The sequence below is a fragment of the Armigeres subalbatus genome, chromosome 2 (genome assembly GCF_024139115.2).
Source record: "Armigeres subalbatus isolate Guangzhou_Male chromosome 2, GZ_Asu_2, whole genome shotgun sequence".
Classification (NCBI taxonomy): domain Eukaryota; kingdom Metazoa; phylum Arthropoda; class Insecta; order Diptera; family Culicidae; genus Armigeres; species Armigeres subalbatus.
In genome coordinates this window covers 45,113,828-45,137,589 of record NC_085140.1, presented here as the reverse complement: position 1 = coordinate 45,137,589, position 23,762 = coordinate 45,113,828, and the positions used below count along the sequence as shown (strand labels likewise).

Genomic DNA, 23,762 nt, shown 5'->3' with positions numbered 1-23,762 from the left:
ATTACTATTTATTCTTATTAAATCGATTCATCGCTGAGTAATAATCGATTTAAAATTAATCGATTATCACAACGATGAATCGATTAATTTGCGACATCACTATAACGCTAAGCGAGAGAATGAATGAGTTGACACCTTAACATTATACACTTACCTATGAATCCCAAGACTTCGGGTCCGAGGAAGGCAGCCAAAGCCGATTAGGGAAGTGTTGGCGGGTCTTGATCTCGAATACATGTCCTTTGTCCACCAATTTTTGAAGTTGCTGATGTTTGACTGTAATCGTCGTCCATCCATCCCTTTAGCTGTCATAATCCCTTAAGAATGTCTTCCTCTTGTTGTGTACCGGTAAATCTCATTCGTATGCCTTCCTCTCGTTGCTGTCTCCCAAAAACATTTGTCTCGTTACAGAAGTGAAACATCGCCAAGTATTTCAACTGTGTGAACATCAGCATTGTAATTAATTAGGCACATAAATGTCCTTCCTTTCCTATTGTATAATTGTATTCCATAACCTCGACCAAACCGCGAGTCTTTTCGGTTCCCCAAAACTAACATTTGTGTATAATAATCATGAAAACTGTATTCCGGCTCCGTAACGCTTCACGGCAAATGAGCCTTCCAAATGAATGATAGTTTTAAAATGAATCCCAAGCAGTAGCTGGTTTTCTACCCACCACTGTCAGCATTCAGGCGCTATCATATGGTCGGGGTTCAGCCAAGCGGCTTTTGACTGACTTGTGTTATTTTGTTCGTACAAGGACAACGGAAATTGTTTCATAAAAATTCAAACATGCATTTGCAGTATGATATCCTCAGTAATGGCGTTGAGTGATATGCGACACGATTTGCGATCAATTTAATTTGCTAAATGAAAGTTCGGGCAGAAAAATGGGTAATTTTTGTTGGCGCTTGGTGTGATTTGGCTGAACCCCGACCATATATACACAGAGAAACAGACGTCTCACTCTACACATGTTCCATCGTTCATCTTTTAACGGTGGATTCAATTTTTGTAGGTGGTCGATCGGCCACTGATGGCGCTTCTATCGGTTTTGCTTGAGTTTGACGTTTGCTCACTACCGCCACCTGATTGCCGCTTGTCCACCTACAGTGCATTTAGCATTTGGCGATAATGTTTTCGTGACGATGATTTTGGTTGCATTTTGTTCTTAGTGAGACGTCTGTTTCTCTGTGATATATTCTTCGATTCATCGATTAATCGTTGAGATAATCGAATAATTTTGAATCGATTGCTTACCAACTGTCAATCGATTCAATAATCGACAAGAATCGAGAATAATTGATAAGTTACTAATCGATTAATCGGGATTTAACGACATCTCTATTAAGTCGCAAATTAATCGATTTATCGTTGTGATAATCGATTAATTTTAAATCGATTACTACCCAACGATGGATCGATTCAATAATCGACAAGAATAAAGAGTAATCGATTAGTTACTAATCGATTTTTCGGGATTTTACGACATCTCTAGGAGCGTATGACGTCAGATTTGCATTGTGTGAAATGATTGGATGAAGAGAACAAAAAAAAGCTTCACGCTGCACTTCTTTTGACATTAACATTCAACAGCGTGGTATGCAGTGTGGTGAAATCTCAATTATTATATAAATATCAGTTGAAAATGTCGATTTATGAAATTTAGAAATACTTGTTTGGATACACGTGGAGACAGACATAACTTTATGCATATGAAACTATAGACTAGATATTTTAAATCCTGTGGGGATTTCCTTGCCCCAATTTGCCCCTCTGTTGCATATGAAGTCTTCAAATATCACTATTTTCGACCTTAAATCGCCGATAACAAGTCATGTTTGCAAAAAACATCCCTGGTATCTTCCAGAAAGTGGTCTATTTTGATTATATATATACATTTTTGTAGAACATTGTATTGACCTGAAACTGTTAGTTTCGAAAATATCTTCAAATACTGTTTTTTTAGGGTCTGTCCATAAAAAACGCCCGTATTTCAAACACGATGATAGATGGACACTCGGTGTCTTCAGCAATAAAATTCATAATAAATTACACTACAACTTTGCCAAAGACACCATATTTAAAAATCGTTTATTAAAGAAGTTATATTTTGCAGCGCCACCTGTGGCGAAAATTGGTACTACATCTTTTCGTCATTCGATGCGCCATATTTTTCTAAAATTTATTCCCGAAGACACCGATGTCAAAAAATAACACCCTAAAGTGGCAAAATAAAAAGTTCACGATTTTAGCCAAACGCACCACTGTGCTGCGTCCGTTTGCGGAGACATTTCTCGCATAACTTTTCAAAAGGACCTAAGTAACATTTTTTTCATGAATTAATTTGAGTACTGCAATCAACAGAACAGCATGAAAGCTATTGATTGCAGTATTAAAATTAATTCATGAAAAAAATGTTACTTGGGTTCTTTTGAAAAGTTAAGCGAGATTTGTCGGCAAATATCAAAGCAGTTTTCGAGAAGGACGACAAACAACGTACCAGATGTTTACTCTGCGACAAATCCTTGATAAATTTCGGGAATACAACTTGCGGACTTATCATCTGTTTGTAGATTTCAAGGCTGCGCTGATTCGTCCGACGCTGGATTGATTGAAGCAGGGCGATGCGCTCTCTAATCTCCTATTCAACATAGCCCTAGAAGGCAATTCGAAGATCTGGTGTGTAAAGAAACTTCATCAACAAGTCTTACATGCTCCTTAGTTTTACGGATGTCATTGACATCATTGAGTGAGATCCGCAAAGCAATGACTTTCTTTTTTGTGTCCCGAAGGTGCCGATGATTTTCGGGGTAGCAGCAAAACGTCAGATTTTGAGCGAAATCGCGAAATTGTTCGAACCCCTCAGCATTTTGAGTCCTATTGTGGTGTTAGCAAAGTTAGTGATGCAGCAACTGTGGAGGAAGAAGCTCGATTGGGGTGAAGCAATCACTAGCGAGTAACTGGACATCTGGCAAAAATTGAAAACGGAACTATTTATGTGAAATAAACAATTTGAACATAACACGACGCGTATGCATCTAAAAGAGCCTATTTACTTACACTTATGGATCCTGTACACCTCCGGTGGTGCAAAGGGCCGACTTGAAAGATCTCCATCCTGAGCGTTGCCCGGTTATCGCTTTAACCTGTTGCCAGGTTAGATTTCGGTCAACTTCTTTTATTTCTTTCTTGTGGCTTTGCGGTCATGAGCCTCTGGGTCTGCCTCTGCTGCGATGTCCTGCTGAGTTCCAGTGCTTGTTTACAGGTTTCGTTTCCGCCCCTACGTAGAGTGTGGCCGACCCAGCTCCACTTCCGGTCCCGAATTTATGTTGCTATCGGCCTTTGGTGACAACAACGATGGAGCTCGATCTCAAATGATCCAGTTGTGAGGCCACCAGGCCCAAATTATATACCGCAGGCATCTGTTAATGAACACCTGCAGCCGTTGAGTGTTCTCCACTGATACACACCATGTTTCGCTAGCGTATAACATCACAGATTTCACGTTAGAGTTGAAAATTCGTATTTTGGTGGTTTTCCAGATATTTTTTAAACTCGCAAAGGCCCTTACTTTCTTGATCCGTGCGCCTATGTCGATCTTGGTACTGCCGTCTGACGCCATTTGGTTACCAAGATATTGGAAGCTTTCAACATTCTCCAGTGGTTGCCCGGCTACTGTGAAACTGGAAGGAGTCACCGTGTTTACATCCAACGATTTGGTTTTGTTAACGTTGATGACTAAACCTGTCGAGCAAGGTCGTTGAGTTTGCTCTGCGTATCAGAGCGCCGTTGAGCGAGAAGTGTAACGTCATCAGCCAATTCGAAGTCGTTTAGGTGCTCCATGGTTATAGGCTGCCATAACAGCCCGCGGTTTGGTTCACGGTCAATCGCATCTACCAGAATCTCATTGATTACGATGAGGAATAGTAACGGTGATAGAATACGTCCTTGCCTCACACCAGCTACGACTTGGATAGGGTCGGACAGGACCCCATTCTGCAGCACTCTACACGAAAAGGCCTCGTACTGTGCTTCGATGAGGCCGATGATTTTATCAGGAACCTCCATGCGTTTCAGGTGGCCAACATATTCTCGTGATCGATACGGTTGAAAACTATTTCGTAGTCAATGAATGCCAAGTAGGGGCATTCTTGGAATTCGTTGACCTGCTCCAGAATGATGCGGAGCGTGACAATATGGTCCACACAGGATCTTCCAGCACGGAATCCGGCTTGCTGCCGCCGGAGAGTCGCATCAATCTTCTCCTGAATCCGGGCTAGGATAATTTTGCACAGGATTTGACTCATGCATGATTTGAATTGCCGATGAGATTTGAAAATTTGAGATTTTACCAACAATGGTGACGACCCTATGGACTATCAAACACTAAATTGACAGCTATTGTTGAGCATTTCCATGACATCGTGAAGGAGTCGACGTTGTCTCGGTACCAAGTGATCCAACGAAGAAAGCAAGCGTTTTGGCGAATAAAGCAAGCGTTTGATCAGCTGAATACGTTACGGAGCTGTGGACGTTCCCCAAGTGGTACAAAACATCCTCGCTACGTTAAGGACTACTGGACTACGACTACATCCAACCTGGACTGGACTACTGGACTTGCCTCCGTTAACGTGAAAAATTGGGCGAATTGTTGAAATACATTCGGGCAGAGAAGGCATCGTTCCCGTGGTAACCGTGTGAACTAGTTCCGGAATCTAGATACGAGCGACGACGACATTGGCTGTGCTGCCAATTGATGATCCGGTCATGGGCGATGGAGCGTCGGACTCCGGGAGGGGAATATTTAGCCAAAAATAGGATGGAAATGAGTATTGTTTTTTAGAAGCTACACAGGCTGTTACACTCGGCTCTCCCCATGACACCTTCTAGCGCAATGTTGAACAACAGGCACGAAAGTCCATCACCTTGTCTTAGTCCCCGGCGCGATTTGAAGGAACTGGAATGTTCACCCGAAATCTTCACACAGTTTTGCACACCATCCACCGTTGCTTTGATCAGTCTGATAAGCTCCTCAGTGAGGCTGTTCTCGTCAATAATTTTCTATAGTCCTACGCGGTCTATACTATCGTATGTCGCCTTGAAGACGATAAACAGATGGCGCGTTGGTATCTGGTATTCACGGCATTTTTGGAGGATCTGTCGTTGTCGAGCGGCCATCAACAAAGACGGCTTGATAACTTCCCACGTACTCATTCACTATTGGTGACAGACGACGGAAGATGATCTGGGACATCACTTTGTAGGCGGCATTAAGGATGGTGATCGCTCGAAAGTTCCCACGCTTCTGCTTGTTTCCTTTCTTGTAGATGGGTCATATAACCCCTTCCTTCCACTCCTCCGGTAGCTGTTCTTGATGAGCTCAACTCCGATACCATCTTTACCAGCTGATTTATTGGTCTTTACCTGTTGGATAGCATCCTTAACTTTTCCCTCAAGGTGCGGGCTTGTTGGCTTTCATCGTCCGCTTAACTGACGTAGTCATCTCCTCCGCTGCCTTGACTGTTACTGCCTGTATTCTCAGCACCATTGAAGTGTTCCTCGTAGTGCTGCTTCCACCTTTCGATGACCACACGTTCGTCTGTCCAAATGCTCCCAATCTTATCCCTGCACATCTCGGCTCACAGCAAGAAGCCTTTGCGGGACGCGTTAAGCTTCTGATAGAACTTGCGTGTTTCTTGTCAACGGCACCGCCGTTCCATCTTCTCGCACTCCGCTTCTTCCAGACATTTTTCTTCTCCTGAAAAAGCGAAAGGTTGGTGTAAGGACCTATAAATAAGGAGCTATTATATTGGACGCTCTTTATTATCTTTTGCAGCCCCTCTAAATGATAGCTTTTTTGACGGATTTTTTTTTATCAGGAGTGTATGTTTTTTTTTTTCGTTTAAGAAACTACATATGTGCACGCACTTTGAAGAGCAATTATGGAGGATGTTGAGGATGTTGAGTTTTGCCAAAAACTATTGATCTGTATCGAAGAAATCGAAAAATGAGGTGCCAGTTGTTGTTTTCTCTAAATTGAGTGAAATGGATATATGCAGTTTCTCAAACAAATGATTTATTTGTGTTCTTTAAGTAACGAGCCTGGACTATTGTATGAGAGTAGCATCACTTTTATCCGTTATTACTGATATTGATTTGGCATTAATCACTATCTCTTAGATGGAAGCGAGGTACTTTCTAACAGTCGTGATCTATCCTGACCACGCGCTTACAAATGCTGTTCGAATGCTGAGGAAGGGAAAGGATGATTAGATGCAGAGAACTCTACGACCTTTCATATGTGCTACGAGAGGTTTTGAAATTGTTAGTATGAAAGATATAACAGTAGGAATCGGTTTGCTTGTGATTGAACTCACGACCTCCTGCTTATAAGGCAGAAGCGGTAGTCACTAGACCACCGAGCTCCTTGAAAATCTGATCATTTTTTTCTTTCAATATTAGATTTTAAATGGAGCTTATTATTTCACCATAAGACTTTTTTTTCTGATAAAAAACTATCAAGAGGCTTTTTTTTCTATACAACTTTATGGAAGTTTGTAATTGAAAGTTTTAAAGCTGTTTTTCGGAATGCCAGATATTGAAAGGCGTTCGGCGCTGGGGAACTATATTGAGAATTTGAATGATCAACACGAGAAAAGAAACAGTTGGTATATTGTATCGCTTAAAACCATTTTACTTCTGTTAGTGAAAGTTCACGTGAATATCAATACGGTGGATCCGATGATGGATTATCCAGTTCAACTTGTGGTGGTACAACGGCGTCACCAGCAGCTGCGGGCACTCCGACATCCGATGGCGCGGCAAATCCACTGCAGATCACAGTCAGCCCAATCAGGACGATATACATTTTGTTGATGTTCATTGTGATCCTGTTTGGTACGAACTAATTGGCATTCTACTCAATTGCTTTACTTTTATATCAAATTGAGTCGTGGTAAATGTCTCAGCTATTATGCATCTGCCATAGCTGATCAAATGTTTATTTAAAGCAGGTCATTTATTTAAAGCAGGTATGATAATGCGCTAAGCCTAAATAAAGTTGATTAGTAATTGTTAGATTGTTGATAGAACAACTCCTTATCTTATTTAACTTGAATTCGTGATATGTATCTTTCGTATATACGTATTTTGTTGTATTATCACTTGAACAACTTTCCGTTGCAGGATAACTTTGTATCTAAAAAGATATTTGAAATTAATACTTTGTACCTATGTAAACCGTCAAGAAGTAAGTTATGGGACTCGACATTGAAACACTCTCATCGCGCATTGAAAGCATTAATGTCACTTGAATTAGATAGGGGGAATGACGGCTTTGGCAGGTTTTATTCTGTTATTGGCAGGGGTTTTTTTCATGACTGACTAGGCTCAAATTTGGCCTAAACATTCTTTGCATATCAAAGAATATTGTGACCAAATTTCATAAAATTTGGTCGACAAAAACCCCCCTGCCAATAATAGAACAAAACCTGCCAAAGCCGTCTTTCCCCCTATTATATTCTGTTTAATTTTTGTTGATGTGTGAATATTATCATCTGCAAGCTAAACATTATTCCAACCTTAGCATCCCATCAATTATCGATTAGCGCAACACATTAGTCTCACCATTGAAAATAGTTTCATGCCTTGCATGTTCCCATTATTTGTTGCTACCATTTGTAAAAATTTCGTCAGCAATCACCATTCCTTTCTATATGAACCAGGTCCATCATCAATTGACTTTTTTCTTACATTTTAGGCCACTCATCAACCGAACGGCATCGCGTCCGTAGCAAATCTGGAAGCACACATATCCCGATCGCCAGTCCGGAAATTCCTTCGACTTCCAATCGAAATGTCAACCTTTCTTCGCCGACAACCATCGTCAGCAACAGCAACGTCAATACCACCCGTACGCTTCAGACCCCACCTCCAGCTCAAGCCGCGGCTACGACGAGCCGTACTCCAAGTAAATTCATCCGCAAACCGTCGCATTCCCCGCCGGATAAATCAACCTCACCCGCAACCTCACCGGGACCACTGTCCTCGTCGTCGTCCTCCCCAACGACGGCAACGAAAGAGTTGATCTCGAACCCATCGCCACAGTCACCAGTAACGTCCGTTGAACCAACGGGGGCCACCCCAACGGTATCAAGCCCAGTCCATTCTATGTCGATATCCCCACCATCCCCAGTGCTGTCGTTTGAATCGTCGCTGTCGAGAATCTCACCTTCACCGGTTCCGTCGTCTTCGCGGACAGCCTTGGTGGAAGAATCGTCAAGTTCGAGTGGCACCTTGGCGGCCACAGAAGAGCTACACCGTGATAGCAGTAGCTTGGTAGATGTTAGTGTAGATAGCAAAATTGCCGGTGCCGAACAGCAGGAGGATGTGCCACCGGATTCGCCACTGCCAGTGGTATCACAATATTCTAAATTTAGTCAAATGTTGAAATCACCTACTTTGGAGAAACACGAGGTCAGAGTGCCGGCAATAGTTCCTTCGCCGCTTGCAATGGAGATGGCGCAGCGGGAAGTAGAAGAAGCAGAAGAATCGGAACAAGATTTACCGGGAGATGTCCTGGAAGAAGTGCCATTGATAATTTCGCAGCAAAAACAGATGAACACACAGGATAAGGAACAGCAGATGTTGGACCAGAGTCAGGAATTGATGGTGCCTTTAGATTTGGAATTGGAAGATGAGATGCGAGCTCATGTAGAGCAAAGTGATGTTGATTTCATGGAGGCAGGACCTTCCGGACTGTGTCCAATTGCGCACGTCAACGACAGAGTTGAAATCGAAGATGAGGAAGAAGAACTGGTCACTAACCGATTGCTGTTGATGCGAGATGTAAGAAGAAGTCGCTCTTCCTCTCCCAGGCCGGCAAATCGTATTCTATTCGACGATAAGTTTAACGACGAGTTTGTTGTAATCGAAAATAGTCCCAAGAGTCACTTCATACAATCGCTCGATGAGACTGACATTATTGTGATTGGGGATAATGACGAAGACTACCCACCGAGACCTGCCAGCAGCAACAGCGCTGGCGCCGGTTCATCCTACGAGAAGAAGCTAGTCAAGATGAGCTCCGTGGAACATTTTGAGCATCTGCACCAACGCAAGAGTTGCTCTCCGCAGCGCAAGAAGAGCCTATCGCCCATCATCCGCGCAAAGAGCATGGAGGAAAGTCATCTGTCGTCATCCATTTCCCCTGCTTCCAACCATATCGTATCAATTCTAAAGCGAAAAACCGTCGAATCCAACAGTTCGGCTTCGAGCAACGCATCGCCAGTAACATTCTCTCCAAGTGTCGTTGACACACCAATCCGATCAAATCGCCGACAAGGAATCCTCAAGAAACGCTGCTCGCTGGACGAAAGCAGATACAGTCGAAGTCACTCTCCCGATGACCGAAGCATCCTGGTCAAACACACCCGCCGAAACAGCTTCGAGGATGGCAGTCAGCACGGCATCCTCAAGCAGAAATCATACGAATCCAAGGACGACGTTTCTGCCTCCGGCGGTGGCGGCAGCGGTAGCTCTACCGCCGTCAACAGCGTCGTCTCCCATGGAATCCTCAAGAAGAAAACTGACAGCTCCTCTACCTCTACACCCAACGAACAGCAAAAACATGTGTCGATCTCCCAAGCGGTGATCCTCGCTGCAGCTGAAATTTGTCAAGATATGCTCCTCGATCACGAGTACGACCACGAGATCCGTCCTATCCTCAAATCAGACTTGAGTCAGCCGCAGTCCACACCGAAACCCATCCTCAAGAAAAAATACTCATCGGAATCGGAGGAAATACGCCCCATTCTGAAATCTTCCCGCAAGAGCAGCCGCGAGGAGAACTCCGATTCGGAGGAACTGAAACGATCCATTCTGAAAACGGACTCCCCTGCCAAACGACGCTCGTTCGGTGACCGCGATTCGGATCCAAATGGTGCAATGATCCGAAGCCGCTCATTGGAGCATTCGGAACCGGTTCCGTTGGCGCCAGTTGTTCCTCAGGTGCAGAACATCGAAAAACCGATTATCTCGGTGGCAGAGCGCATTAAACACATGGAAAAATTTCTGTCAGCGCCAACAAAGAGCGGGAATGCTGGTACCAGTGGATGCAACAATACGGTTGCCGGCTCCGGTGCCGTGCCGAAGCGAACCGTTGGTTGTGCCAACTCGAGACGGGAGACGTTCCGATTCAAAACGCAACCGGTTACGTCCAGTGAAATTAGCGGGTGAGTAAAAATTAGAGATGTTTTTTTCTTACAAATATTTTTTTATCTAACTTGAGAGTCTCATCCACGGTTTGCCATTCATTCTAAACAAGTTTTCTTGTACAAACAATCATTTTTCCGAGTGCGCGCTAAATTCTGGCGGAGTGCAATTCACATGCCAACAACCCTACATACAGATGTTATTGCGTGCTCTGTGTAATACCAAATGCAGCTGGTGGCCTTGGATCGTGCCCTCCGGAGTTGATTTCAGTCGGTGCAAAGTGTGTTTTCCGGTTTGATCATTTCAAGGTTTTCTGTTTTTCGTCGTGTTCTGGGTTGTGTACGAGTGGGTGTTAATTATTGTTACTTCCAGTTGCGGTCGTTTACATTTTCACAATTTTCCGACAAAATAGACGTTGAACGTGTGGGGGTTACTTTTCAGAGGAAAGTTTGGCAGCAACACATTATTTAATTTTTGTTTATTCGTTGATGAACAAGGAATTCTAAACACGCTACGAAAAATTGTTGATTGAAGCTGTAAAGTGAAATGTCTAAAAATCAAGTTGGAACATTATATTTAAGTTTGACAAAATAATGGTAATAATATTTCTAATCATCTCTTGGGTTTGTGGATTGTAAAGTTTTAAAGATTGAAAAGTAGCTATCCGCCTGAAATAGTTTCCATGTTATATTATTATTATCATATTATTGTTTGAGAACTAAATTTGGTACAAAAATTGTAAATAAATAGTAAATTGAACTTCAAAGCAGACTGAGAGTTCTTTTAGCATAATGCAACATTTTCACTTTTATTAACTGCAATATGGTTCTAGAATCATTAAAAGTAATGTCTGAATAATAAGTGTTGGGGAGAAATTACGGGTGATGCCCAATTAGATCTTATCTCTAAGCCTTAGACTGTTCTGTACAAATTCTATCGGATTGTGTTAGATTTGTACGGCTTTGATATGTGATGGTATATTATCCTCTTTCAATATCACATGTTGTCCATTTCGAATCAAATCCGGGGTCTTGAACCATTTTCCTTGGCGCTGAAATTCCCTGACATATTTATTTAAACAGCGGCGGAAGAAGGATTGCTTGCTGCCATGTACGAACTGGTATCGGGTCAGGATGTTTGGTTTCGGATGGTCGTACAAAGGTTCAGCAACTACGACAAGTTTACATGTGTCAACCATTCATAGCACTTTATAGTTCTATGCGTCTTCATACTGTTGACAAAAAGAGTGCGAATTAAAAATTGTTCCTACAAGAACTAATCTATTCGTTTAGTACAGCCGTTCTTAACCTTTTTCATGAGAGGTACCCTTCGAACTGTTGCGTATATTGAGGTGCCCCTATTTTTCGCTGTAAATGAAAATAAGCGTAATTCATAAAATATATGAAAATTGGACCGGAGAATTGGCACGTTAATGATGTTAATATGACTCACCAAAAGGATGTCTGAAATTTTCGTTGCTCCGTGAACACGTATTCATCAAACTTCTTACAAGACTTTAAGGAGTTTTGGAGGCTTCCGAGCCTCTTGAAAGGAGGCTTCCGAGCCTCTGGAAAGGAGGCTTCCGAGCCTCTTGAAAGGAGGTTTCCGAGCCTCTTGAAAGGAGGTTTCCGAGCCTCTTGAAAGGAGACTTCCGAGCCTCTTGAAAGGAGGCTTCCAATCCTCTTGAAAGGAGGCTTCCCATCCTCTTGAAAAGAGGCTTCCGAGCCTCTTTAAATAAGGCTTCCGAGCCTCTTGAAAGGAGGCATACGTGCCTATTGAAAGAAGCTTTCGAGTCTCTTGAAAGAAGCTTTCCGAGCCTCTTGAAAAAAGGCCTCTGAGCCACTTGAAAGGAGGCTTCTGAGACACCTCGAAGGCTGCTTGCAACGCAGCTACAAAACTGTTCGGTAAAGTCCTTCATGTCTCTCAAATAGAGGCTTCCAAACCTTTAAATCCTATTCAGTTCAGAAGCATATTTTTATCATATTATTAAACATTTTGTCTTAATCAGGTAGGGTTTTTTTTTTTAAATTTCTTCATTCCACGTTTTGTTCTTTTGTTCTTTTGTCCCACAGCCCTTCATACACTATGCCGGTTGTGATGGACAGGGTTCTAAAGTTACAAAGTTTTAGAATAAAAATCAGAAGGGTTATGTACAAGACACAACCGCCCAACGTAAACTACGTAAGACAGTTTTGTTCATTGAGGATTGTAGTGCCATCATGCATGAATATTTTTAGAAAATTCATTTGATTACTTATGTCACTGGTTTCGAACAAAACTAGCGTATCTTAAGATATGAAAATTGTTGGATACGACAATTGTTTAAAAAATTTACTAAGAAAACCCAAATTTAGTCCTCAGTGGTAATGATGCCTTTCTTGGATCCGAATTGCCTACATTTGGGTTTTGAAGCATTTGATGAAATAATTCAATAGAAGAAGCCCTAGCGAAGCATTCTCTTTTCCGTTTGCAACATTTATTATTCAGAAACATTCCAATCATAGGCATATCTTGTTTTTCGTGCATCACTAGAAATCATAAAATGTCAACCATGTACCAAAACCCAATTAATTTGGTTTGTGATGCGCGCGAGTAGTAAACGTTGCGGACAGGAAAAGAGGTGTGTGTGTTATTAGAATCTAACTCCCACTGTCTGGCAGTGTCACCAGTGTTGGTAAAATCTCAAAATCTCAAATCTCATCGGCGATTCAAACCATGCGTGAGTCAAATCCCATCAGAATTATGGCCGAGAGATTTGCTCATGATTTGAATCGCAATTTGCACCATTGCATGATATTTACGTGTTATTTATTGAATGAATTGAATGCATTGAATTATCTATTTTTCGTCTAAAACAATGGCTAATAATTATATATAAACAAAACATACGTCTCGATTGCGTTTTGACGCTGTTTAGAACGAAATCATTTTTTCGGTGAGTGAGCGAAGCGATGCGATTCTGGCCGAGAAACTCAAGTGCGATGCTTCTCCTACAGAATCGCAGGCGAGTTAGCTCGTGCATGAAACCTCGATGATTCAGATTTGGGTATGATTCTACCAACATTGAGTGTCATTATGGATAAAATATTCATGCAAACATTTTATTAATATCATTGCAAGAAGGTGATAGCTCTATTGTATCTCATATAGCCCGTTGCAAGAACGTATGCGTTCCGAAGCTTTTGTCGTGTACAATAAGTACCGCATGATTGCACCCACGTATTATAAAAATATCTTAAGTGCATTCACACTTCCTGAATCAAAGTTAAATCCAAAACAAAATATTATTAGGCCGATAAAAATATTTTTTTTTTAATATGTCTCCCCCTTCGAATTGTTTTGCTCAAAATTAACAACGAAAAAAAATTCCGGTCAATTTTGAGAACTTTCAACATTCTTTAACAAATCCGAGGAGCTTTTTTTTCCATTTTAATATTTATTTTTTACTAGCAGACCCGTCGAACTTTGCTTCGCCTAAAATTGATTTATTCTCTGATTAATTCTCGAGTTATGCAGAAATTTTTGGTTCATTTGTATGGGAGCCCACCTTTCCAGAAGGGGGAGGCGTTGCAAACCACCACAGAAACATATCTTCTCTTCCAAAACCTCCACACGCCAGATTTGTTTCCATTTGCTTGATCTCGAGTTATGATGAAATTGGTGTTTCATTTGTATAGGAGCCAGGTTTCAAAGAGGAGAGGGGTCTCTAACCATCTTAAGAACCTTCACCGGCCCCAAAAACCTCTGCATTCAAATTTTCATGCCGCTCGATTCAGTAGAAGAAGAAGATTACCTCCTCCCCCTTGACTTTGCGGAGACCATAATTTTTAATAAATATGTGTAACGGCCTTATTAGTTTTCAGTTTGCAAAAAAATGCATTTTCCAAAGTCGTTTTTTAATATAAATTGATTGCATTACTAGCAAGGGCATTGGCATTGATAACAATTGATTGTCTCATGCCTGCACAAACATGCCCCTATCTTGATCACTTTTTATACACCATGCACTACAGTACGCATTTTTGTTACATTTGTTTCGACCGCGGTCACTGGTCCGGCGCCATTGTTCTACTTATTGTGCGAAACACCGCACAAAAAGGAGAGTCCAAAGCCAACTGCACTGAACGGCGACGGCCGAAACGAGACTCTTGCGGACAAGAAAAAAAGTGCTGCCAAAATGCTCCGATACCCTATTTTAACATTCATAACCCAAAGTTTCAATATAATTGACAAATTGGTAGAGAATTTCCGAATCGATTGATATATAAATCTCAAAATCCATCGGAAGATAAAGGCGCTATTAGAGTTCAAAATCTTACATGATTTCGTGACGGTCTCGAATTTGGAAATTTTCATTTGTCACCCTGTATCCGAGTCTTCCCCTTAGACGTAGTTTACGTCAAAAAATCGATACTTTATCAATGGGTTTTTATTGGAATTGCAATTCATCCGCCATTACGCAGTTTTGTCCGAGGTATGCCCTGGGGCCAGTGAAGGTACCCCCCGGGGTACATGTACTCTAGATTGAGAACCGTTGGTTTAGTACGGCAAATAAGCTTGCTTCAGAATGCAAATCAGGTGTAACTTAGCGCTTTTCACGCCTGCTTTCCACAAGCCTTGATGTGAGGCCTTGGAAGTTTCCAAGCTCCATGATAGTCCTATTGTCTGGCAAAAGTTGTTGATTCATATTCAGTATACATTTCTGTTACGTTTCCAGGCCTTTAAAGAAACTGATAAAATGCACCCGGAAACGTTTTTATGGACAACGACGACATTAGCTCAAAATGCATGGCATTGAACGCAATGCATGAAAAAATAATGCCTTTATTCGTCCCTGTTTTAGTAATATCGGTCCGACATAATCTTCTCCTGTCCTCCTGTCGCTATTTAGGTGAGACGCCGTAACGTGCAAACCTGTAAGCAGTGACAGGAAATGTCATTTCGATGTCATGAGACTAATTTGTTAATAACTTTTTTACAAGTCATTTACTACTGTGTGTTCTATATAAACAGGTAGCCTTTAAAGGATCCTAACACTTTTTTCCAACAGGTTATTTCTCTAAATCTGAAATTGTCGGCGTGAGAGCCAAAATATTACATAGTATCAAATGACATTAATGTCATGACATTCCGTGACATTTTATTAATTTCGTTATCACGCCTTGCACTTTGTATTTAGAACAATAATCTCTTTGAATCCTTTCTAGAATCCTTTAAGCATTACATGTTAATAAAAAATCCGAATAGTAAATAACTTTAGAAAAACGATATTAGCAAATTAGTAGTAGCGATCCCATGAAATTTTTTTGACATTTCCCATCACTGCTTGTAAGCCACCCATTAGAAAATCCAATCCTCTGGCAATATCAAGAGTAGGGATGGAACGATACCACTGAGGTATCGACACTTTTACTTTGAAGTAGTATCGTATAAAAGTATCGATACCACTAAATATCGAATTAAAAGTATCGATACCTACCCGTATCAAATAAATAAAATTCGAAAATGAAATGAATTTTGTCACTGTCAAGTAGTTATTTATATTGATCGGAACACTAAAGTATTAAGCACATTTTATTACTATTTGTTCTTCGAAACTTTATTTCACTTTTCTCGAGAGTGTATTAAAACAGTCTTCCCACGAACATGTGTGATGTTCAACACAAGTACATTTTCATCAACTCGTGTTGAACACTGAACATGGATTATTGACGTACTCGAGTACAAAGGGATACCCAGTACCTACCTAAACGAACTTGTACTTAAGTACAAAACACATGTACAAATTTGCTTTCAGGTCCGAGAGTCGACCGGCAAGAGACAAAGAGAATGAACAAAATGGAATTCGAAAAATGTGCACGCTGAAATGAAGATGCGCAGTGGTGGGTGGATCTGGAAGACTTTTTTTTTCGAATGATTTTCTAATGTTGCAAAACTTTTTCACGACGTTGGTAACCAACTGACATGGGCTTCCAACATAACGTAAACGTATTTAAGTTTGCAGAAGATGTTGATAAATTTGACTTCGATTCACATACCGCTATATAACTTTTGTTGAGCGTGTACATTCAACAGGGAAGGAATAGAAAGCGCATAATTATAAATACTATGTATACTCATAGATCAGTGGAACAATTTCTCGACTCTCTGTTAATGTATTCCTAATAAAACTAAATTATGTATTGTCACGCTTTTAGAAATGCTCCATCGGGATTTTTTTTTGTCAAAATCCGGTTTCGTGTTGGAAAATACCATACATAACATATTACGCAATAGCCTCCACAGACTACCAGCTCTTTGACTTAATGATATCAAAGATCACACACCTCATTTTATTTTAAAATGATATCAAATGACTATCTGTACAGATCTTTACAGACTATAACCTAGGAATGTAGAACTGAACCATTCCGAATGACAACAACATTGTCCTCTCAGAATTATCCTCAGAAATAACTAAACACGCAACAAGCGATTGACTTTGACTTTGCAACAAAATAGGGGCATAACACTTGAAAGATATAAACTTAATTTTTGCGTGAACATTTTTGGTGGCCATTTTACTGAGCCTTCTAAGGTACAAAACCTCATGAAAATATTGATATATAATAAATTTGCTTATATCCGCACATCTATGAATTTGTTCACTGTCTACATTTGCTTTGTTTGAGAAGCTTCTGGAACGCTATTCAACAGCAAATTTTACAGCCAGAGTGTACATGTGTACTGTACAGATGTACAGTACATCGGTACAAAATGAAACTCGAACCTTGCGTTCGGGTACAAGTATACATTTCGTGCGTATACATATAAACACGAAGCAAGGGTACAGATGGAGTATACGGACAGCTGTACTCAGCGTGTTTGATGTTCGTTTGGGAAGACTGAAAAGCTGTTAAACTTTATTTCACGTGAAACATTCAATATGTAAATGAATTGCATCTTTTGACCATTAAATGCATTTTTCTGTATTTTTAACACATGTTCCTAAAGATGCGAATGTCTTTGATGTTTCTTCCATTGGATGGGACTTATGTAACACAGCTGCAAATATTAGTTCGAAGCCGAGAGTCATTTGCTATCGAGTTTGAGGAAATTTTAAAACCGATATAGGATTGAGTAAAGGGACCAGTTATTTCTTGGATCAATCCGAGACACTTTATGCATTATTTATTTTGAAAGCTGTATTTATTGAGCAATATTGTTATGAGTAATTATTTTATAATTAATTATAATAATAATTTATTCAAAATCAACCTTCAACACCCAGTATGACGCCAATAACTCCATTTCTTTGAAACGATTACTTTGAATTTTCTTAATGTTTTTGAAAGAAATGTTTTAAAATACTGATCTCGTCGCAGTGCGATTTGCGGCGCCGGTGGTCTGAGCGTATGGTATAGTATGTGTATGTATCAAGTGCTTCAGGCGTTTTCCTGATTCTTTACAGATCTATGGATGCTTCAGATTTTACACATTTTCTGATATCCCGATTTTCAGATCCTGGAAGTCACTCAGAGCTTTCCGACTCAGATCATAGTCATGACCTAAACTTTTCAGAATATTTTGACTTCTTTTTAATTCCGTACATCAACTAACTTTCAATATTACCACATTATCTAGACCCTGAAGGTTATTCAAATGCTATTGCTAGGAATTTTCTAGAGACTCCATAGTCTCTCCAATTCACTGTCGGGGACTTCCCCGCATAACACGGGACGTATGGTCACTCTAGGATTGAGCATAAGCCACATTCACAATTTTCAATTTTAGGTGAATGATTGGAAATCTATAAAATAAAGCTTGTTATGAATTTCACTAATAATACACCGCAATTAGCACACAAAAAACTGTTGAACAGAAAAAAATGAATACTTGGTATTTTTTATTCGAATTAAATACTAAAACAAAGAAGATTATTTAGAAGAAAACATCGATGTTTTTATTAGGGTTTATTGAATTTAATAGACTTTAAATCGGGTACTCGATTGATTCAAGTACTTCAATTCGATACTTACTTGGTATCGGATATCGAAGTATCGATTCCAAAAGTACTTGGTATCGAATCAAAAGTATCGAGTATTTACTCGTTTTTACTAGTATCGATTCATCCCTAATCAAGAGGTGTTGTTGGTTCTGAGGCAAATCCGAATTCCTAATTCTGAAGCTGCTCATCAGCATAAAACAAGAGCCGGGAATAACTGAGTTGCTGGTTGCTGTTCAACGACCTACCTTCTACTATCTTCTCGACATCAGCACCGTACGAAAAAAACTTAATGGTTCTCACGAAGGTCAACAGTGTTTCATGATGATCTCCAATCGTCAAACCTCCTGTTCCGCGGTGTTTAGGGGAGACTGGGGAGACTTAATTCCCTTTTCTGATTTCCGATGTATCACAGCCAAAAATAAATAAACATACGCGATTTCCACACAGAATTTGTAAGAAATATAGTATTTAACTTTACTGGTGTATGACGACTTCCAAAATATTCGGGGGAATTTGATCCCTCTCCAAGAACTTGCTTTGATAAAATTAGAAAGGTGCCCTCAGATTTTTAAAATATTTTTCCTTCAAAACACGCGGAATTTTTTAATTTGCTGGGCGTATACATGAACGATTTTTGATATTGAATTCGACAGTACATGCAATTTTAAAATTTGGGGATACTTGATCCCCTTTCTATGATATCTACACAATTAATATTTTTTCCTGCCAACCCTTCATCAAATTAGTCAAATCTACAAAAAATAGAAGCCAGATAGAACAGATTTATATTTTTTTGAATTTTTTCGCCAGATTTTTGTATGGGTGACTAATGGCCCCATATTGAGACAATAACTTCAAATCCAAATATCCTAAAACTTTGATGAAATGGACATTTTTATCAGTACAGACCATTAAGCATATTTATGGCTTTGTACTGTGAAAAAAAGAAAGCATTTGGTCATTGTTTTAAAAAGTTGTTCAAATTTTGCGTGGCCAATAAAAAAAATGTTAGGAAGGTCAAACCATACAAACCGCCCTGCAGAATAGATAAGGTTGTCTATCCGAAAAATAACTCACCACATAAACGTCATTTGTCTAGAGGATCTATACTAAAAAATACGCTAGAACAAAACTACTTTATTTCTTGATAAAACAGGGGGTGATTAAGTCTCCCCGGAGATCATGTCTCCCCACCTTCCCCTACAGGCGGAGCTAAGCTGGGGCATGTAACCCACCGAATCGAATATTTTCCCTGAATTTAGTAATACATATAATAGGTACTCCAAAATTGCTCTGAAGAAAAAACTGATTTTCTGCCAAATTTTATACGGTCTTTCTGCTTTCGGCATTTATGCACAATTCGAGTTACATTTCCATGAAATGCAACCAAGGAACGACATTTTAAAGCTTCCGAAAATCACAGTGTGGCAACATCATCATCATTGGTGATGATGGCTGCCACAATGTTATTTTTCATTGTATCACTCTGCTTGCCTCAACGGTGGTTCTATAACATTCCCCAGAAAACCATATCCCAGAAAACCATTCCCCCGAAAACCATACCCCAGAATGCACCATTAGAGTGATTCAAATTTTTACTTTTTTGCTCCCCTATGCTTAAACGATTGCATTTGCCATTTTGATAATCCTCCTAAAATGTTAGCAAATTTGGATGTAGGGTAGAATACGGCATTGGCAGGGTGCGACAGTTGTTGGCACCCTCAACAATATTTGCGTTTTCCAGCGAACATACACTATTTATGAACATAATTTTAATTCAATCACATAATTTCAAGTCTAAGCTTTCATTTGAATAAGTTGTTTGTGTAAAAGTAGCAAGATTTGATGTGTTTATCGCCGAAACAAATCTGCACCTACGAAATCCTTGCCATTATTGCATTGCCAAAGAAAGCAGCGCACGGAAATCAAACTGTTACTTACTTTTTTGGATCGCCTGTTTCTCCTCTTTATTTCGTATGACAAACCAAATTGAATACGTAAACTATTTTTTACACTTTATCACCACTTGATTATCACCACAAAGGGCAAATTTATGCAATATTTGCTCTATATTTCACTTAATAAAATCGGGACTGTTCGTTTTCTTTGACAGCAGCACACTTCGGAATAGAGCGAGAGTGTGTTTGTGAGTATATCAAACACACGCTAAAAAGATTCCACGCACAATTCTATGTGATTTGATTTTAGCAAAAATACGAAAAAAATATGCGGCGATGGCATTTATTTTAAAAAACAAGGGTTAAAATACAAATCTGTTCAGACTTTTACGCTGACCATGAATTATATCAAAAGTGATAGCAACACCGTAGTATTTTAACCCTTATGTGGCTGACAGAACCGTTTTTCTTTTGCAACTTCAATTCGCCTTGGAATTATTTTTGTAAATGCTTTTAAAGTGTGTTTAACAGAGTTATACTGAAAACTTTTGAATACGTAGGGTTAGAATTTTTGAAAACTACATGTTAGGCTACTTATCTACACATGTTTTTTTAATCGAATTAATTTAACTTTCGTGTTGCCGATCTAAAAGAAAATCAAATTTCTAAACCGAAAAATTCAACTATTTTTGGCTAAAACGTATTTTAACGTTTTAATAAACATTTCAGAATTGACGTCCTATAAGCCTTGCCGGGTGAAATAAAAAAGCACCACCCAGACCCCATTTTGTTTTCGCGCTGCCGTCAAGGCCAATACTTTCCAAGCTCATCAAATAAATTATAACCATTCCTGTTCCTACATAGCGCATTTCAACCATGAATAATTGCCTACTTTTAGGGTATTATCTATTATTCAACTGTGAAATGTAGTGTACACGGTTAGAAAAAAGTACCTAATTTTAGGTACTTTTTTTCTCTTGCATCTCCCTCCCTCTTCCCTTTGTTGTCATAAAATGAAGAGCAAAACCACTCAACAAGGGCATTAAAGTGTGGGAACCCAACGTTGAGTAATCTCATGTTTACTAAAGTTGAGTGAAATTTACCTAACTTTTGGTTAGCTTCTATTTAAAATTAAGTATATTTTACTTAAAATTAGGTGAATTTCACTTAATTTCAAAAAGAAATTACTTAATTTTGGGTTCCCACACTGAACCCCCGATTTGAATGAAAAGTACCTAATATTAGGTACTTTTTTCTAACCGTGTAAGAATGGGGTGCCTCCAGCGGCTGGATAGGACAGACATTCAACATATGAAGACTCACGAGGTGGAATATATTGTAGGGTGCTGTCAATACGATACACCGCGCGGCTATTGTAATGTTTCCAAAAGTGCATTTGCACAAGATTCCACGCGGCGTTCCACATTCGAAAGGAACAACCGCACCCTAGAAAACGCCGCAAATAATTATCTCCCCATAAAAATCGAGTATACGGGCAGCAAAAAACGTGGTGCGTCGTTTCCTTTGGGGCGCCGCGTGTACTTTTGGGCAAATGCGTTGATATTGTTAATATACTATACTACCCGAACCGATGAGCTTCGTTTCACCTAAAATTGATAATTTAAGTATTCGAAATTTGCAAATTTGGATTCCATTTTTTAGATTAATTTTCGATTAAAGCAGAAATTTGTATTTCATTTGTATAGGAGTCCCCCTTCCAGAAGAGGAGGGGTCTAAAACCATCATAAGAATATTCATCGTTCCCAAAAACCTCATTCTTATGTGTATTGATTTAGTTTAACGTAGTTTACGTCGAGCGATCGTGTCTTGAACACAATCACAATGATTTTTTTTTATGAAACAAACATATCATGTAAGGACCGCAAAGAGCAAGTTGTTTATTTGAAACTGGTTGATAGACTTTTGTTTACGCGTGTAGACTCTAAACCAGAGCATAAAACATTCACTTTCATGAAGCACATTCGCTCCGAGTTTCGACAATCGTGTTTTGATTATTCAAAACATAGAATGACTTACTCAGTTTACTTCTTCCTAGATTCATTCAATTGATCAATTGATTGAAAAAACATGATTAGCTTTGATTATGTTGACATTTGCCTCTAAAAAATGCCCCTCAATTGAACGTCGGGATTAGATCTATGCGTGTATTGATTTAAATCATCAAACGTGTGTTCAGTTTCACGATTATTTAATTATTTGTGAAATTCTAATAAGTACTCACTGACCCATATTCATTCTGAAAATTGACGGTGCAGAGCCGAATATGAATATGTTTAGAAGTGAAGTGACAAAGAAGGCCGATGGGCTTCATAAAAAATATTCAGATATTTAAAGCTCTGCTCTAAGGCATTACAAAAGACAAAAGATGTAAATCTTGGCAGCGGACAAAAAGCAAAATGGCCACCATTATTCAAATAGATTGAAATTGGTCAAAGTTATGAAAATTTCAATATCTGGCTACACGGGTACCCTATCTGCCATTCACGTCTGTTTTTTGTTGGCCGCATAAGGGTTAAAATTGTTTTACAATGTGTTTAAATGTTGTCTACATGACATAAAATTGATGCCGAGGCTTAAAAAATCATGTTTTGTTTTAAGCCAGTTTTGATAAACAATAAAGTTTGTTCCAAAACTGAGTGGAGCGAGATGAGCGTGCAGCCGATTAATATGAATGAATTTTACTATACTGGAGGATATAAACCACCAGCACTTGACACCGATACATTACCAATTTTCTACTTCCATGTCTAGTTGCTAAAGGGAGCAAACTCATTGCTGATAATAGAAATTGCTATGCCATTGACCTGTTACTTTATATTAAATTTACTGAGTTTGTAGTAAAAGCTGTCATGTTTAGTGAACACCAACCATCAAAGAAAGAGCATACAAATGTATACCAGTTCAATTATACCTGTGTTTTAGTGTTATTATCCATTATTTTTATCATTCAATTTGGCGAATGTCTTAGACTGCCAAGAATAGGTATTTTCCCCTAATTAGATTGTGCACTCGTCATTTGATGTTTGCATGCAAATTACTGTGAAAAATGACCCTTATGTGAAAGATCGTTCCGTGAGGTTGGCCATGAACTATTTAATGGTAATCAACACGTTGATTAAATAGAATACTTCCTAAGCTGAAAGGCAGTTGTTGTTGCGAAGCTATTTGTCGTTTGAAAGTCAAGAAACCAAAGAAACAAAAATGCTTAAATTGAATTTCCCATGATTCAGTATTTTCCCAATATCTTTTCTTGCAAGCGTCAAAACGTTTCGCAACAAAGACGATAAATCTAGACCAACATTTGAAAAGGGCGTAACAGCCAAAATTTATTCTTTCTGATTCTTCGTCTACATATATAGCAATATATGTCACGGAAACAAATGCATACCCACAGGCATGAATAAAAAATCATGAAATCATGAATCAGGTCAGTTCATGAAACCATGATTATAATTCATGATTTCAGGAACATTATTCATGGTACTAGGCAATCCTCATCAGTCGACAGTATGCATAACCGGTTATACTTCGAATACTCCATTCCCAAGAAGTAAGAACGGCTGAGAGGTAGCACGCCGGACTCTCGCTCAGTGTACTCGAGTTCTAATCCCCTGTTGAACTTTTTTTTATTCTGTCGATT

At 39.4% G+C, this 23,762-nt stretch overlaps 1 protein-coding gene across 1 annotated transcript in view; it reads left to right on the top strand.

The window, feature by feature from the left end:
* Positions 1 to 23,762, top strand: part of LOC134208949 (uncharacterized) — a 540,525-nt gene that overhangs the window by 209,272 nt on the left and 307,491 nt on the right. The window contains exon 6 of the mRNA XM_062684917.1: positions 7,764 to 10,236. Coding sequence (XP_062540901.1) covers positions 7,764 to 10,236 — 2,473 coding nt within the window. The remainder of the gene's footprint in view (positions 1 to 7,763; positions 10,237 to 23,762) is intronic.